The sequence below is a fragment of the Dromiciops gliroides genome, chromosome 3 (genome assembly GCF_019393635.1).
Source record: "Dromiciops gliroides isolate mDroGli1 chromosome 3, mDroGli1.pri, whole genome shotgun sequence".
NCBI lineage: Eukaryota > Metazoa > Chordata > Mammalia > Microbiotheria > Microbiotheriidae > Dromiciops > Dromiciops gliroides.
In genome coordinates, this window is record NC_057863.1 from 339,119,113 (window position 1) to 339,134,808 (window position 15,696).

At 38.5% G+C, this 15,696-nt stretch overlaps 2 protein-coding genes across 3 annotated transcripts in view; one reads left to right on the forward strand and one right to left on the reverse strand.

Moving 5' to 3' along the window:
- Positions 1–10,174, reverse strand: part of FYTTD1 (forty-two-three domain containing 1) — a 44,830-nt gene extending 34,656 nt beyond the window's left edge. The window contains exons 1-2 of one of the 2 annotated variants that reach the window (XM_043996373.1): positions 9,939–10,174; positions 3,864–3,995 (exon numbers count right to left, since the gene is read on the reverse strand). In XM_043996373.1, coding sequence (XP_043852308.1) covers positions 3,864–3,995; positions 9,939–10,038 — 232 coding nt within the window. In that variant the 5' untranslated portion in view covers positions 10,039–10,174. The remainder of the gene's footprint in view (positions 1–3,863; positions 3,996–9,938) is intronic. The other variant, XM_043996372.1, reaches the window with a different exon arrangement.
- A 116-nt stretch (positions 10,175–10,290) lies between these two features.
- RUBCN (rubicon autophagy regulator) overlaps positions 10,291–15,696 on the forward strand; it is a 74,136-nt gene continuing 68,730 nt past the window's right edge. Inside the window, exons 1-2 of the mRNA XM_043996370.1 lie at positions 10,291–10,563; positions 10,665–10,826. The gene's annotated coding sequence lies outside the window, so the exon portion shown is untranslated. The remainder of the gene's footprint in view (positions 10,564–10,664; positions 10,827–15,696) is intronic.

Consider the following 15,696-nt stretch of genomic DNA (forward strand, 5'->3'; position numbering starts at 1 on the left):
AGAGTGTATCCAAAGCAAAAAGATCATAGATTTACTGGCATTTGTTGCTATTCAGCCTTTATTTCAACATTCCAATGGCAAGATAGTCAACATATAAATACCTTATGTCAAACACTGAAGTTATTGTAAAACAAAAATTATAATTCAGAACACATCCATTTTTTCAGGGCAAAAAGTCTTCAAATAGGAATTTTTAAAAAAATTCACTACTACTAATTTCTAAGCAGCTAGATAGATATCTCTTTCAATAGTAATATGAAACTTTATACCATTTCAGTTTTTAAATGGCTACTAACAAGGTTTTTGTTGTTTTACTGATTTATTCATACTATACCCGCTATTCTCTATTTCCCCTTTCCTGCCAATTGATTTATCCCATAAATCATCAAGTTACTGTTAATCAAAACTCAAAGGCTCAATCTGCAAGTCTCACTGTAGTGCAAAAGAGGAAAAGTAAAGACTACAAAAATTAATCTCAGTTTTTTTCAAGTCACAACCACTAGTATTAGCAAGGAAAATTTTCAAGTACAAGAATACCATCTAAACATGGAGACTAGAAGAAAATAAGAAATGATTCTTTTTAAAGCTAACAGGATGTCAAAACAACAAAACCTACATTTTTATAATTGCTCTACTAGTCTAAAAGGAATTCTGTTGCCCAGCAACCTTGGAAGTATGTGATCTCCTTAGTGATTTCTCAACTCTAGGTTCAGAGCTTAAACCTTAAGGGATGAATAAGGATGCTCTGGGAATGTCACCACTTTGGCTAAGCACCACATTATGAATTTCTTTGAGTAATTTTAATTAGTACCTACTCTAGAATACCAGAAAAAGTTAACTTCTCATCCAACAAAGATAGTTTTTTTTCCCAAATTTATGGCTATAATTGTATCCCCCTCTCCCTGCCCCTGGCAATGAGGGTTAAGCAATTTGCCCAGGGTCACACAGTTGTCAGTGTCCCCTGTTTGAGGCCAGGTCAGATTTGAACTCAGGTCCTCCTGAATCCAGGGCAGTGCTTATCTACTGTGCCACTTAGCTGCCCCCTGTAACTATTTTCTAAAATTAATTGCTATTACTGTATTTTAAAAATTAAATCGCTATTGCACCAGTTTTGGCAGTAAGCATTTATTATTAATTAATTAATATTATATATACCAGTAAAGAACTGATGATGTGGCAGTTAGAACAAGTAGGAGAAAAACCCCAGATCCATAATGTCTCTCAGAGAGACAACACATGGTCTCATGGAGAGTTCAGCAGACCTAAAAAACCTACACCATCCTAAGAGGAAGAGGGCAGAAGGCAACAGAGCAGTCCTGGCATGGCCAAGGGTTTTATTCTCTTTTGATAGAGGTGGTTCATTATGCATTAATCAAATCTAATTGATTAGTGTCATTCAGTTCCATTGATTGACATGACTAGAGGGTCTTCTAAATGAAAATTACCTCTACAGATCAGAGAACAGTATGCAAAAGACTCCTGCTGAAGGGCAATGGTAAAAACCAGTATCTAGGTGTGGTTCTTCAAACAGCAAGACAAGAGAGTTTATCTCCATTTCTTTTGTTCCCTTGGACTGGTCCCAGGGTGTGTGGGGGGGGGGGGGGGGGGAGGAGGAAGAACACTGAAACTGATCTGTGGGTCCCCCACAAGAAATCCGTTATTAATAATTATTTTCTCACACATCTACATCAGAGGTGTCAAATTCATATAGAAAAAGACCCCTACCTTGTTAAACACCTCCTATTTACATCTTAATCTGGGGAGATTTGCAGGCCTTGAGTTCCACCTGATATACATGACTATATGAACAATGGTCAAAAACAATGTGCTGACATATTGATACATCTAATATAGCTTCAAAGTGTTACCTACAAAAAGGGAAAATATTAGATGTTGGAGGGGATGTGGGAAAACTGGCACCCTAATCCACTGTTGGTGGAGTTGTGAACTGATCCAACTATTCCATTCTGGAGAGCTATTTGGAACTATGCTCAAAGGACTATAAAACTGTGCATACCCCTCGATCCAGCAATTCTAGGTTTATATCCCAAAGAGAAAAAGACCTATTTGTACAAAATTATATATAGAAGTTCTTTTTTTGGTGGCTAAGAATTGGAAATCAAAGGAATAGCCATTAATTAGGGAATGGCTGAACAAGTTGTGAATGTAATGTTTGTGATGGAATATTATTGTGCTATAAGAAATGACAGGCAGTGGATAGAAGCACTGGCCCTGGAGTCAGGAGTACCTGAGTTCAAATCGGGCCTCAGACACTTAACACTTACTAGCTGTGTGACCCTGGGCAAGTCACTTAACCCCAACTGCCTCACTTAAAAAAAAAAAAAAAGAAATGACAGGCAGGATGATTTCAGAAAGGCCTAGAAAGACTCACATGAACCAATGTATAGTGAAGTGAGAAGAACCAGGAGAATGTTGTACACAGTGACAGCAATACTGTTTGATGAAGAACTGTGAAAGACTTAACTATTCTCAGCAATACAATGATCTAAGACAACCCCAAAAGTCTAATGATAGAGCAGACTATTCACTTCCAGAGAAAGAATATTAATTGAACACAGACTAAAGCATGCTATTTTTCACTCTTTCATTTTTTTCTTTTAGTCAAGTTTTCTTATACAAAAATCACACATGTATAATCCATATCTGATTTCTTACCGTCTCATGGAGAGGGGAGGGAGGGAATAAATTTGGAATTCAAAACTATAATTAAAAATGCTTATGTTTGGGGGGGCAGGAGTACCCGAGTTCAAATCCGGCCTCAGACACTTACTAGCTGTGTGACCCTGGGCAAGTCACTTAACCCCCATTGCCCCGCAAAAACCAACCAAACAAACAAAAACAAATAAAAGACTACTTTAATTAAAAAAAAAATAAAAAATAAAAAAAATGCTTATGTTTTTTTAAAAAGTGTTTCCCCAGTCACATGCCCCCAAATAAACTAATTCATCCTGTTTTCATCTTTACAATTTTACATGCACACTGTAACTACTTTTTACCTTCTAAGTTTTGCAATTACTTTTGATTAAAAATGGAGGCGAACAAACATTTATTAAGTGTTTTATGTGTGGGGTGCTGTGCTGAGCACTTTACAAATACCTGTCTCTTTTAAAAGGAGAGTGATAAGAGTAGAAAAATACTGAGCTTTAGAGTCAAAAGCTTGAGATTGTGTTCCATCTATGACAATTGTTGGCTACGTGACCTTGGACAGATAATTACTTTTCTTTTCCAGGACACAATTTCCTCCTTTACAAAATGAGACTAGACTAGATCCTGAAGATCTTTTCTGGCACTAAATTCTGTTATTTGATTCTCCTTCCCCCCAATAAATTTAAGAAATAAACTCCAATTAATTTCTGTACCCTCTGAAAAAGCTGTTGTCATTTTCTTTGCTGTAGAGAAAACTTTTATAAGACACTTGTATAATAACTGACAATTTAAATTTTAAAAATTTCTTTTGCATCACATTCATTTCCAAATACATCCCTTTCTTTGGTCCCTACCAAAGGGTCCAAGTCTTTTCATAAAAAAGAATGAAAAAAAGGAAAAAAAGCAGTTCAACAACATATCAACTGAGTCTGATAATGTCCTGTTTCATAGCACATAGCCTATATCACATTTGCAAAGAAGAGAGGGAAAGGTTATTTTCTCACTTTTTGAACCTGATAATATAACTAAAGTATTCAAGCAAAATTTGTTTTATTATTTACTATTTTCACATTTATGATCTATTTTATTCGAGCAATTTTAGAAACTTTTAATTCCAATGTTAATTTCTATTAAATTCCAAAAGGAGTTAAGAGTTTAAAATTTGTAAAGGAAATCAGTTTCTTTTCAAGACTTACCAGTCTGTTGGTGTAGTCCCCATCTGGCTACTCTCATCCTGAATTGCCGGGTACCAGTATGTTTAAGTCTTCTATTCAATTTTGGAAAATTCTGCTTTCTTTCTTCCTTCTTATTCAATTTGATGATATCATCTGTGTGAGAGGGAGATAGTAATCATGTAAGTTTTAATTTATGGGTCACTTACTTAAAGATCACTAGCAGGGTCTTATATAAAATTACTCTTTCCTTCCTTTTACTACTACTCATGAAATTTTGAAAAGATTGTAAGGTAAAGGAAAAGAGAAATGCATGTATTCCATTGCTTTCTTACAGTTCCGAAAAAGTTTTGGTAGGCAAAAGATACTGAAATAATGACTGAAAGGTTTACTGATAATCTGTAAGTTCCTATTATACATAGTGACCTTTCTTATATCCTCCTAACATTAAAGCTAGTGACCAAGACAGTCATCTTCCAAAAGTCACCTTCATTTCCTCTATCTCATCACTCTAACTGCCCACCTAGGCAGCTAGGCAGAGAGGTGGATGGAGCAAAGGGCCTGGAGTCAAAAAAGACCTGAGTTAAAATACAGCATGAAAATCTTAATAGATGTGTGACCCATGGCAAGTCACAACCTTTGTTTGCATCATTGTCTCAACTGAAAAATGGGGATAAAGAATAACACCTACCTCTTCCAGGGTAGTTGTGAGGATCGAATGATATTTGCAAAACACTTAGCACCATGTCTAGCATACAGTGGGTGCTTAATAAATGCTTATTTCCTTCCTTCTTTTCCACCTGGTTAGGAGTAACACTTTTTAATAGAACCTTAAGCAACAAACATGGTTTCTGTTTTATGAAAATGGGTGTTTGAAAAAAAAAACAATTAAATCCTAGTTTGCACAATTCAAGGAAAGGACTATATAGTCCTTAATTCCAAACAATCACAAAGGCAACTATTTTACAAATTTCATCATCCATATTATCTTGCAAATTTAAGCTCAATTGTGATCTCAACTTCCTTCTCCCAGAAGAATGTTGGTATAAACTTAGAGTTAATTGGTTGTCTACCCAAATTTAACTGTTTGGACTTAAATCATCAGTTCATACTTGTAGACAAAAACACTCAATTTAAGTGTAACTGACTTGTTTCCCTGAAACAGTTTTATGGATTCAAAGCTCAGAGCTTCTTGGGAAATGACATGTAAATACTTAAAATTCATTCCTATAAAATCTTCTAAAAGCTTTCTAACTGCTCCTTGCATAGAAAATCATAATCAGTTATTGTAGTAGTAGCATAATGCCATAGTTAATCCATCTGATGGAGAAAAATATTCTATAAATTAACTATACCTTTTATTTACAGCTGTAGATTACCAGCAACTATAAATAAAATTCATTAAATCTCCATATACTTTCTTATGCTAAATTACTAGATTCAACATAGCAAAACAAAAACAAAAAAAATTAAATATTTTCTATTAAAAACATTTTACAATGTGAAAACTGGATTTTTCTGTCCATTGAAACATATTCTATGACTCCACCTGTTCTGTATGACTAGATTATGATTCCTCAAACTGAAGAATTGAAAGGGATTTTTGCAGGCCATAACCAAGCCATACCTAAAAAATAATTCTCTATATAATATCCAACCTCTACCTAGCGACTTCTAGTACAAAAAAGCCCCACTACCTTTGGAGATAGATCATTCCAACTTTGCAACAGCTCTAATTGTTAGGAATTTTCCCTTTAAATCAGACATAAACGTGCCTCCCTTTTACAACTTCTACCCAGTGCTCCTAACACAGCAACCCAAGGCCCAGGAGAATAAGTATAATTGCTCTTTGCAGAGAGCAATATGTTTCTTCTAAGTCTTTTCTTCCCTAAGCTAAACATTTGCAGCTCTTGTACAGGATCCTCTTAAATCATGGGAATCTCAAAGCCCTTTACAATATTGGTTGCCCTCTTAGATTCCCTCCAGCTTTTCTATTTCCTTCCTAACATGGTACCCCCAAATTGAAGGGAAAATATCCCATGAGTTTACTACTAATACAGGCCTCTTCCCTCCTGGTCTTTTTGACACCAGCTCCTTCTCTCAATTCAACCTAAGATTATTTGTGATCTTTTGTGATCACAACATTTACCTCATTTTGAGGTTCCAATAAAATCCCCATATTTTTCAGATAAATTGATATTATGACTCTCTTCTATAATTTATTTTTTTAACCCAAGTTTAAAACTTTACACTTATTCCTTGGTTTTAGATTGGAGAATCCTAGATTTGCCTCATCTGTGAATTTTGTTGTGGTTCTTCTGTACTGTCCAACTCTTTGTGACCTCGTGGACCATAGTGTCCATAGTTTTCTTGGCAAAGATACCGGAATGGTTTGCTATTTCCTTCTCCAGCACATTAAGGTAAACAAAAGTTAAGTGACTTGCCCAGGGCCACACAGCCAGTTATGTGTCTGAGGCCATATTTGAACTGTTTTTCCTGACTCTAGGCCCAGCTCTCTATCCACAGAGCCATTCTGTGAATGTGATTAGCAAAGTATTATTATTATTAATACTATCTACACCCTTTCCCCAAAGTACCAGTATTTTTTGGAAGAGTTCCACAAAAGGAACTCATAAACATGTAAAAGGAGGTAAGATGGTTTGTATTCTCTCAGATAATACATTCTCAATAAAGTATAGAAAAGGATAACTTTTTAATTATCACAAGGTCAAGGACAAATCCCTGAGGCATTTTACAGGAGACATTCCAAGTAGACTAGGAATCATTAATGACTACTTTTTGGATCTTACCATAAAATTATCTAGCCCACATTTCTCTACATTCTCCCCAGAATATAATGAAAGCCATTGTCAACCACTTTGTTAAAATTGAGGCATAACTACCCAGTCAAAAAAGAAAATGAGTCAGAGGACCAAGACTTTAATCCTAGTTTCTATCATCACTTTGGGTAATCACTTAAAAACGAAAACTCAAGTTTCCTCAGATGCAAAAGGAGGGTATAATCAGGATTAGTATCAAGAAAACAATCCATAAACCATAAAGAGCTGCACAAATGTGAATTATGAGATTACCTAATAATTCCACCAAGAGCAAACTTTCAACTTAATCAGGGACTAGGAATTTCTCATCTAGGTAGGTTTTGAAGCTTGAATGACTCCATCCAGGATGTTTTAAGAGATTATTGCTTTAGTAAGGGTTAGTCTAGATAGATAGCCTCTGACATCTTTTCCAACTCAGATTATAGGATTCTAATTCAGAAGAAGGATAGTTAGGAAACTACCACTACTGAAGCACTGATTTCCATTCACAAGATAACTCTTTAACCTCTGCCAGCAGTCTGAATTCTCAGTCATTTAACTGACTTCAGAGATACTATTTGATCAAATGACCAAAACTCTCAAAAAGGGAATTTTACTAATCAAATTGCTTTTGGGTTGCAGCAATTTTCTCATTTTAGTGTAAGGACAAAAAATTTAATAAGGTTCAGAAGATAAAATTTTAAAATTTGACCATTTTTTATCACGAGTCCCCAAACCAACTTAACTCCTTTACAACATAGAAAAGGATTTTTCCATCCAAAACCAGGATGCTGAAGAAAGTTTAAAAATATTAGATGACCATAATATATAAAGAATCTGTTTCCTCTACAGGTCCAAAACAGTAACACTTTTGTGCATTGGTAAAATAAATTCTTTACAACAAATAGTTCTGTTCAATGACCTCGTCCTACAACAAAAATGAGGGAGTTATAAGCTACAGCTAAGCTCCACAGCTCTGTGTTGGACCAAAGAGCATTTACTTTTCAACTTTTCTTGAACATCCTAACCACCCTCCAAAAAACCAGAAACCCCATAACAAAGAAACATCCAGGAAGTAAGGAATGGCTGTAATGATGTGTGTCATACATGCATACATCTTATTTTGCTCAACCTCAAACTTAATTTCTCACTGCCAGTCTTTAGGAGCTATAGCATAGTTTATGGGATTTAAATAATCAGAAAAAATGTGACTACTTTGTGAAGTTCACTACACCATTTGATTTGGAACAATTATGAAAAGCTTGTCCTTAAACCCATACAGACACTAGATGAATATAGGCCAAAAAAAATGTCTAATTAGATTCAATAAACATTTTCATTAGAATAAAAACTCTAAAAAACCCCCCAAACTCTGCAGAATTATTCTTGGATAAGATATAATCCTGAGTATTATGGATTCCTACCTCCAAAAGGACACACGTAGGGAATTCGCTTACTAAGGCACATCTAAGCACTCTACAGAACATAACAGTCACATACGAAGGTTTACAAATAGCTTTCCTCACCATAACCTCCACCATGAGGCACAGTACCTATCAAAAACAGTGACAGCACGTACCAAAGAGCACTTTGAAAGGACTTAAATTCAAATCCCAGACTCATATTTAATACCTCTTTTAATTTTAAGTCCCTTAAATTCTGAGGAAAAACCTTTTCAGAATCCACCTTAGTGCTACTGCCTTCCCACAACTGGAAAAAATTCTTTATATCTTGTTATTGCACAGTTGTTTTCACATGGTCTCTCATTCGACTTGGTGCTCCTGGTTTTTTGCTTTTGTTTTTATTCCTGCAGACAAGGCCTACATATAGTATAAATTGTAGGTGCTAAATAAATGCTTGCTGACTGACAACAAAATGAAGATAATGGAACCACAAACTTATAGAGGGATGAGTCTTTGAATATAAGAGTCAAATCAAGCATATATTAGGCACCTACTATTTATGGCATCGTGTTAAGCACTGGCCATACAAAGATAGGGCCCTCCCCCCCCCCCAAAGTTCCTGGCTCTTAAGGAACAACACCCAAACGACCATAAAGAAACAATATACTTTACAGGACAAATCAGAGATAAACAACAGAGAAAAGGCACTAGCATTAAGGGAGAAAGAAAGTAGACGTTGGGACTTTTTGCATTCGAGCAAACTGAGGTTGAGGTGTTTAAGTGCCTTTCCAGAGAGTCGAAGCACTACTTTCCCTTCACGAGACAGACACTTTATTCTGTATCAGTAGTCTGACTTCTCAGTCATCAATTTAGACTTAAGACACACTTTAGCTGGATCAAATGACCAAAATTTTAAAAAACGGAATTAACTTGTTACTAATCAAATTATTTTTAGCTACGACAATTCTATTATCTCAACATATTAGGACAAAAAATTCGACAAGTTTAACACTCATTAAAAGAGTTAAGATTCCAACTCGTCTTTTAGTACTCCACAAGAATATTCTTCGCAGTAGGCTCCCCTAGTAATGCAAGCACTGCTCAAATCAACCCCTCCCCCCTCCCCCGCCCAAGCCCAGGCCCAACTACGGGCCCTGCGACCACACAATTGGGTCTCCGTAACGACTCTCCTCCAACAATTCAACAGAACCAAGTTTTGGGTATCCGGCCTCGGTTTGGGATCCAGCACTTCTCAATATCCAGGTCCCACCCCCACCTCCTCCGGCTCCGGGCGGAAAACAGCAATAACTCCATCCGGACTTGTGGAGTCAAAACGCCGGGCCAAGAGAAAGGCTCCACCGAGGCATGCGCTCCCGCTCCACTCGGAGCCACAGCTCCTAGGGACCCCCACAACTGCCCTCCCTCCCGCCCGCAACCGCCCCTCTGTTTGGATAAAAACCACCCGGTTGTCCCCACAAAACAAAGTGGGGAAGAGAGAAAAGGGGCGGAGGATGGGGGGAGGGAAGCTGCCTTGGGGGCAGGAGGCGGTCCGCCCTGCGGGTGGCCCCTCCCCTTCCCCCCAAAGCCTCCGGTTCGGCCGCGTTTCCAGCGTCTTCTCCTCACTCCCCGCACCCCTCCAGCTAGAGACCCCAGTCCTCACACTTCAGCCCCGCACTTGGTATCATTCCCTTGCCCGCTCCGCACCCCCCATTCTAACCTCACGTTTGGTCCGGCCCGTCTGCTTTCGACAATCCCGGTACTTGGTTCGACCCGGCGAGCCAACCGCCCCTTCCCCCATAAACTGGGGCACTTGGTTCCACCCACTCACTACCCGCCTCCCCCTCGGCCTCACGATTTGGTCCGGCCCGACCCCTCACCCAGAGACATATCAATCTTATCGAGGTTTTCGTGGCTGCTGGTCTTCAACGGCGGTGGAGTCGCCACCCCGGCCGCCATCCCGACGCCGAACCCGTTCATCTCTCTAAGTGTCTTCACAGGAACTTGCTACTGGGGAAGGCCTGCGTCTCGACCCGGCCACCTCCCACAGACTGACTGAAACAAGTAAAGCAGAAGAAGCGCGCAAGCGCGGTGGCGTCCTTACCCTCCCACCCGGCGTAGGGGAGTGGTGGTAGGGAGGGGTGTGGGTGTGGGAGGGGTTGTAAGAGGGCAACCATCGAGAGGACACTACGGCAAGAGAGGCACTGTTTCCGGGTTTCTCTTCTGGCGCTCTCCACAGGCCCGTAGGAAACACAGCAAGCGCTTCTGCGGCTGCTGGTATCCCAGGAGTCGTATGGGCTTATGGGGTTCGTTTCTCAGCTCAAATTAGTTGACGTCTGACCCTCCCAGGAGGGAAGGGGAGTGTCTATCCACCAAGAACTGCATGCATTACATGATGTTGCTTCCATCTCCTTTTAGTACCTCCAGCTGCAGCAAGACTTCCCTAGACTATGGCACCTGCAACCAGCCCCGCGCACCTCTGCACTGCATTGCAGCCGCTTCCAGGTGCAGAACTGGACGGCGGTGGGGTCCGGGTTTAAGCTAGCTCCAACCTAGAGAAAGACCTGTGGCCAAACATACCTCTCCACTCCTCTCTCTCCTTGCAGGACTGTTTCCCCTGCAATAATTCAACATCTCCGAGTCATTGTGGAAACCTATGTTGTAGTGACAGCTCATGCATCATCTTCGTATTTCTGGACCCTCCTTCATCTGACCATTTCATAGCATGTCGGAAAGCCCTAAAGACTTCATCCTCTTTTGGGAGAAAGGTAAGCAAATTCGTATGTTTTATGTTCAGTTTTCCAAATCTCTTTGGGATTTGGATTCCAAAGGTTTCCCTTTTTCCAGGGAACCCCATAATTAAAATAATGATGATGATTCTAATTTTTAATGAGGATAATAACAAAATAGCATCTTAAATGAATTAAAAAATAAAATGACAGTATCTGACAGGTTCTTGTATGCTCAAATCTTCCTTCAATTCAAAATGTAGTGGATATAAACAATTCCAGAGGACTAATGATGAAACATGCCACCCACCTCCTGATAGAAAAGCAAAAGACAGAGTATAAAATGAGACGTTTTTTTTTTAAACGTAGCCAATGTAGAAATTTGTTTTGTTTGATTATACATGTTCCTAACAGATTTTGTTTGTCAGTTACTGCAAAACCAGTAGGTGTGGACAATGGGAGTGAAGAAGGTAGAAGAGATTTCTGTATGAACAAAACCTCTCTTTTACCTCAGATGCAAATGTTTGAGGCTGTGAGGTTTTCTTTTCTTTTCTTTTTTTAAATGTTTTTACCTCAACTACAATTTCAGTTGCTTGAATTTAATTTCAGCAAAAACCTGCCTTCTCTCCCACCCCCTTGAGAAGAAGAAAAAGGCATAGCACCACAGGTCCCCCAGACCCTTCCTAGACCTACCTACTACGAAAGGTCAAGTTACAGAGGGCTCACCCCAAGTTTCCTATGGATAATTCACTTCCTCTATTGCATTTTGAAATTGTTTAGAAATTAGATTGACACAAAAATGTCAGGAATATAATTATTTCATAAAGCAATATATGCCTTCAGGTTATTTTGCAGGGTGCAAAAGAATAGATGTGTTAAATTAGTCATTGCATTAAAGTATACTACAAACCATAGGGGCTGTCATTTCAAGAAATGACAAAATGGAAGATTAATTAGTGAACATAACCTCAATGTTGTCATGAAGGAGAATGTCAATACAGTAGAAACAAACAAAAAGCATTAAAAGCACCCCCACTTCCAAAAGTCCGGCCATCTGGAACAATAGATACCCCTAGAATCCTTAAGTGATGTAGCCAGCAATCTTCTGGCAACCTCCTAGTCATTGGGAGAGTGACCCTGGAGTCCAGCCACATATAGAACAACATTCGTTAATAAGAATAAACTTCAGTCATCAGAAAAAGGTTAAATGATATTCGGTGTACTCTATTTACTAAAACAAGGACATATATCATTTTCTCACTCATACTAGAGAGATGATTTCATAATAATCAAGTTCCTTCCTTTATTAACCTCTCAGAACACTCAAATATAGAATATTCCTCCCTGGTAAATGTCAGACAAACCAACCCTTTTCCCTAAATACCCGAGAAAGAAATGTTTCCAGGTATATTTTTCTCTGGTGGGGAGGAGGTATTTATTGATATATTTTGTTTTGCCGAAGTTACTATCAAAAACTCCCAACAGAGTTGTTCAGATGAATGTTTAACAACCGACTGTATAAAAAAAAATGTACTCAAGACCCATGTTTCATTGGGGGGGGGGGCGGGGCAATAAGGGTTAAATGATTTGCCCAGGATCACACAGCTAGTACGTGTCAAGTGTCTGAGGCTAAATTTGAACTCAGGTCCTCCTGAATCCAGGGCTGGTGCTTTATCCACTGCACCACCTAGCTTGCCCCTCCCCACCACATTTCACTTTGATTGGAATTATTAGCATTTTCTCTATCACTTTCTTTAGTCTAGACAATCAAGAAAACTGACAAATCTACTTTTAAACTACAAAAATATCTGAAAATCCCAATAGCATCAATGAAGATGGCTACATTTAGTAGCATTAGAATGTCACCAGGGCATATGCTAGCCATGCATATGTTATTTATGTAATTTTTCTTCCACAAGAGCTAATATTTTTATGAACTTCTGTGCACATCCAAGGTGTCACGTTTTGAGGATAGTGCATACATAGAATAGGCAAGTTTTGTTAATGTGAATATTATACTTACCATTCAATGTATGTTGGGTTAAGTAACAGTCATATCTAACAAAATTATTTATAAATTTATTTAATCTAAGGTAAGATAACATCACAGATTCCAAAGGACACCTTTTGATGGGTAACAAGAAGAGCATTAAAAACATAGTGGGAGGGGGCAGCTAGGTGGCACAGTGGATAAAGCACCGGCCCTGGATTCAGGAATACCTGAGTTCAAATCCGGCCTCAGACATTTGACACACTTAACCCCCATTGCCCCGTAAAAACAAAAAACAAAACAAAAAACAGAAACATAGTGGGAGGACCAAAGATCAGCAAATTGTCTAGGCTTGTTCAAACTGGTTTGTGCTGGTTTCAACTTGTGTTTGCTACTCTGTCATAGTTCATGAACTACACTTAGTAAATGATACAAAACTAAAAACAAACAAACAAACCATAGTGGGAGAAGACTATAAGGAATCTTTGTTATTCAGACATGTCTAACTCTTTGTGACCCTATTTTGAGTTTTCTTGTCAAAGATACTTGGGTGGTTTGCCATTTCCTTCTCTAGCTCATTTTACAGATGAGGAAATTGAGGCAAACAGGGTGAAGTAACTTGCCCAGGGTCACACAGCTAGAAAGCATCTAAGGTCAGATTTGAACTCAGTATGATGATGAGTCTTAGTACTCTATCATACACTGAGCCACCAAGCTGCCCAAGTCACCTTTAAGAAACAGTGAATTAAAAAAAAAAAAAAGAAACAGTGAATATAAGACTTTAAGAGCTAATGATAGGGGCAGCTAGGTGGCGCAGCAGATAGAGCACCAGTCCTGGATTCAGGGGGACCTGAGTTCAAATCTTACCTCAGATACTTGACACTAGCTGTGTGACCCTGGGCAAGTCACTTAACCCCAATTGCCTCACCAAAAAAAAAAAAAAGAGCTAATGATAGAAAGGTAGATTAGAATTAGGTCGTGGAAGGGACTTTGAGTGCAGTGGCATACAATATCTTCAGAAAACTAAACTCATTGAAGTGATTAGAATGGCTCAAAGTGAGGTGGATACTACTGGAGGCAAGGAAGCCACCTAAGAGGTTGCTCTATTAGTCTTGCAAGATGTTAGATGATAGTGTTCAAAATGGAAAGGGACACATGAAAGACATCAGAAAAAAAGTATCAACAGGACATGGGTGACTGAGGGGCAATGAAGGAGATCTCCCCTGAGCTTCCTCTTAAATCTATAAGCAGGTGTTTACAACCCTGATACCCCAGGGAGACCAGATCGACTTCCTCTATCTCAGCAGTCAAGCAGGGAGCACTATCATCACAAATAGCTGTGACCAAACAGCAGCTGGGTTTAAAAGTTTTGGATGAATGAAACCCACATTAAACTAAATAGAGAGGGGATGTGGTTACAGCAAAGCAAATCTCTTACCTCCTTTTAAATAGTACCTCCATAATCTCGAGCCTAGAATTTACACCAATGCAAAAATTAACTTTAATTGCAACACACAGTTCTAAAATCTAAAACACATTTTCAAAGCATGTTCAAAAGAAGACATTGGGAAATAACACTGTATTTTAAAAACAACCTTTAAAAAAAATTAACAGGCAAGAGGATCTCTCTTTAATCCAAGCAGGACAGGACAATGTTTTTTTTTTTTTAGGACAATGGTTTATTAGGGTACTTGTAGCAATATTAATCTCTAGGTTTGCAAAAAGGATGTCTTGGGGGGCAGCTAGGTGGCGCAGTAGATAGAACACCGGCCCTGGAGTCAGGAGGACCTGAGTTCAAATCCAGCCTCAGACACTTAACACTTACTAGCTGTGTGACCCTGGGCAAGTCACTTAACTCCAATTGCCTCACTTAAAAAAAAAAAAAAAGGATGTCTTGGGTTATAGTGCATTACCGTTCATTCAGGTTACTTTCAGTACTGTTCCTGTTACTAATTTGAGAGCTAACTTGAGGCTAATTTGAGAGCCCTCCCCAAAAAAATATTCTATTCCCTTCACTTTCTTTCATGTTATGGTAGACATAATACTCAAATAATTCCTTACTGTAGATAACTTCCATAGGTGGACAATTGACTGTTTTATAATGATTTCTCATACATTGAGTTTCCAAAGGGACATTTACTTAAGACTGCATTCCTTTGATTGAGGGGCGGGTTTGAAAATCCCCTGTACATTGCCTATATATACCAAAGTAATAATTCTCTTCTGTTCCCCAGAAGTTATTTGTTTGACTTTGAAGCTTATAGGACCATGTAATTATTTACTAGCACTTGTGGGAATCCACAGATAACACCAAAAAAGAGTATTCAATGAATATGGATTGTTGTACAACTTAATTTTTTGTCCTATGATACTGTGATATTAATCAAAATTGCAAGGTAAACCAAAGAACAATGGTGAGAAATGTTGTAAAAATAATTATGGTAATAATAGCTGACATTTAAAGTTTGCAGTAGCTTTTTGTATATTATTTCATTTAATCTCTCAACCTCTGGGTCACTTTCTTGGAACAAAAAAATCAGTAACATGATCCTGAACTCTGAAATTCCTTAATCTGATCCTATCCTTTTGTCCATCCATCTTTCCATCTCATACTTCCTAAACCTATTTTTTGTCTTCACTTAAACCTATACAATTACTTACTCTTTTCTGTTCCTTACCATCCATCAGTACAGCTCTGGCCTCTGTACTTGGTGATATCATCAGCTCCTATATGTTCAATTATTATCTCTATGCAGATATTTCCTAGATCTATATGTCCAGCCCTATTTGTTCACCTGTGCTCTTGTCCTAATCCCCACTTGCCTTTTAGACATCTCAAACAGGAATCTTATAGGTATTTCAAATTCAAAGTGCCAGGGGCAGCTAGATGGCTCAGTGGATAAAGCACTGGCCCTGGAT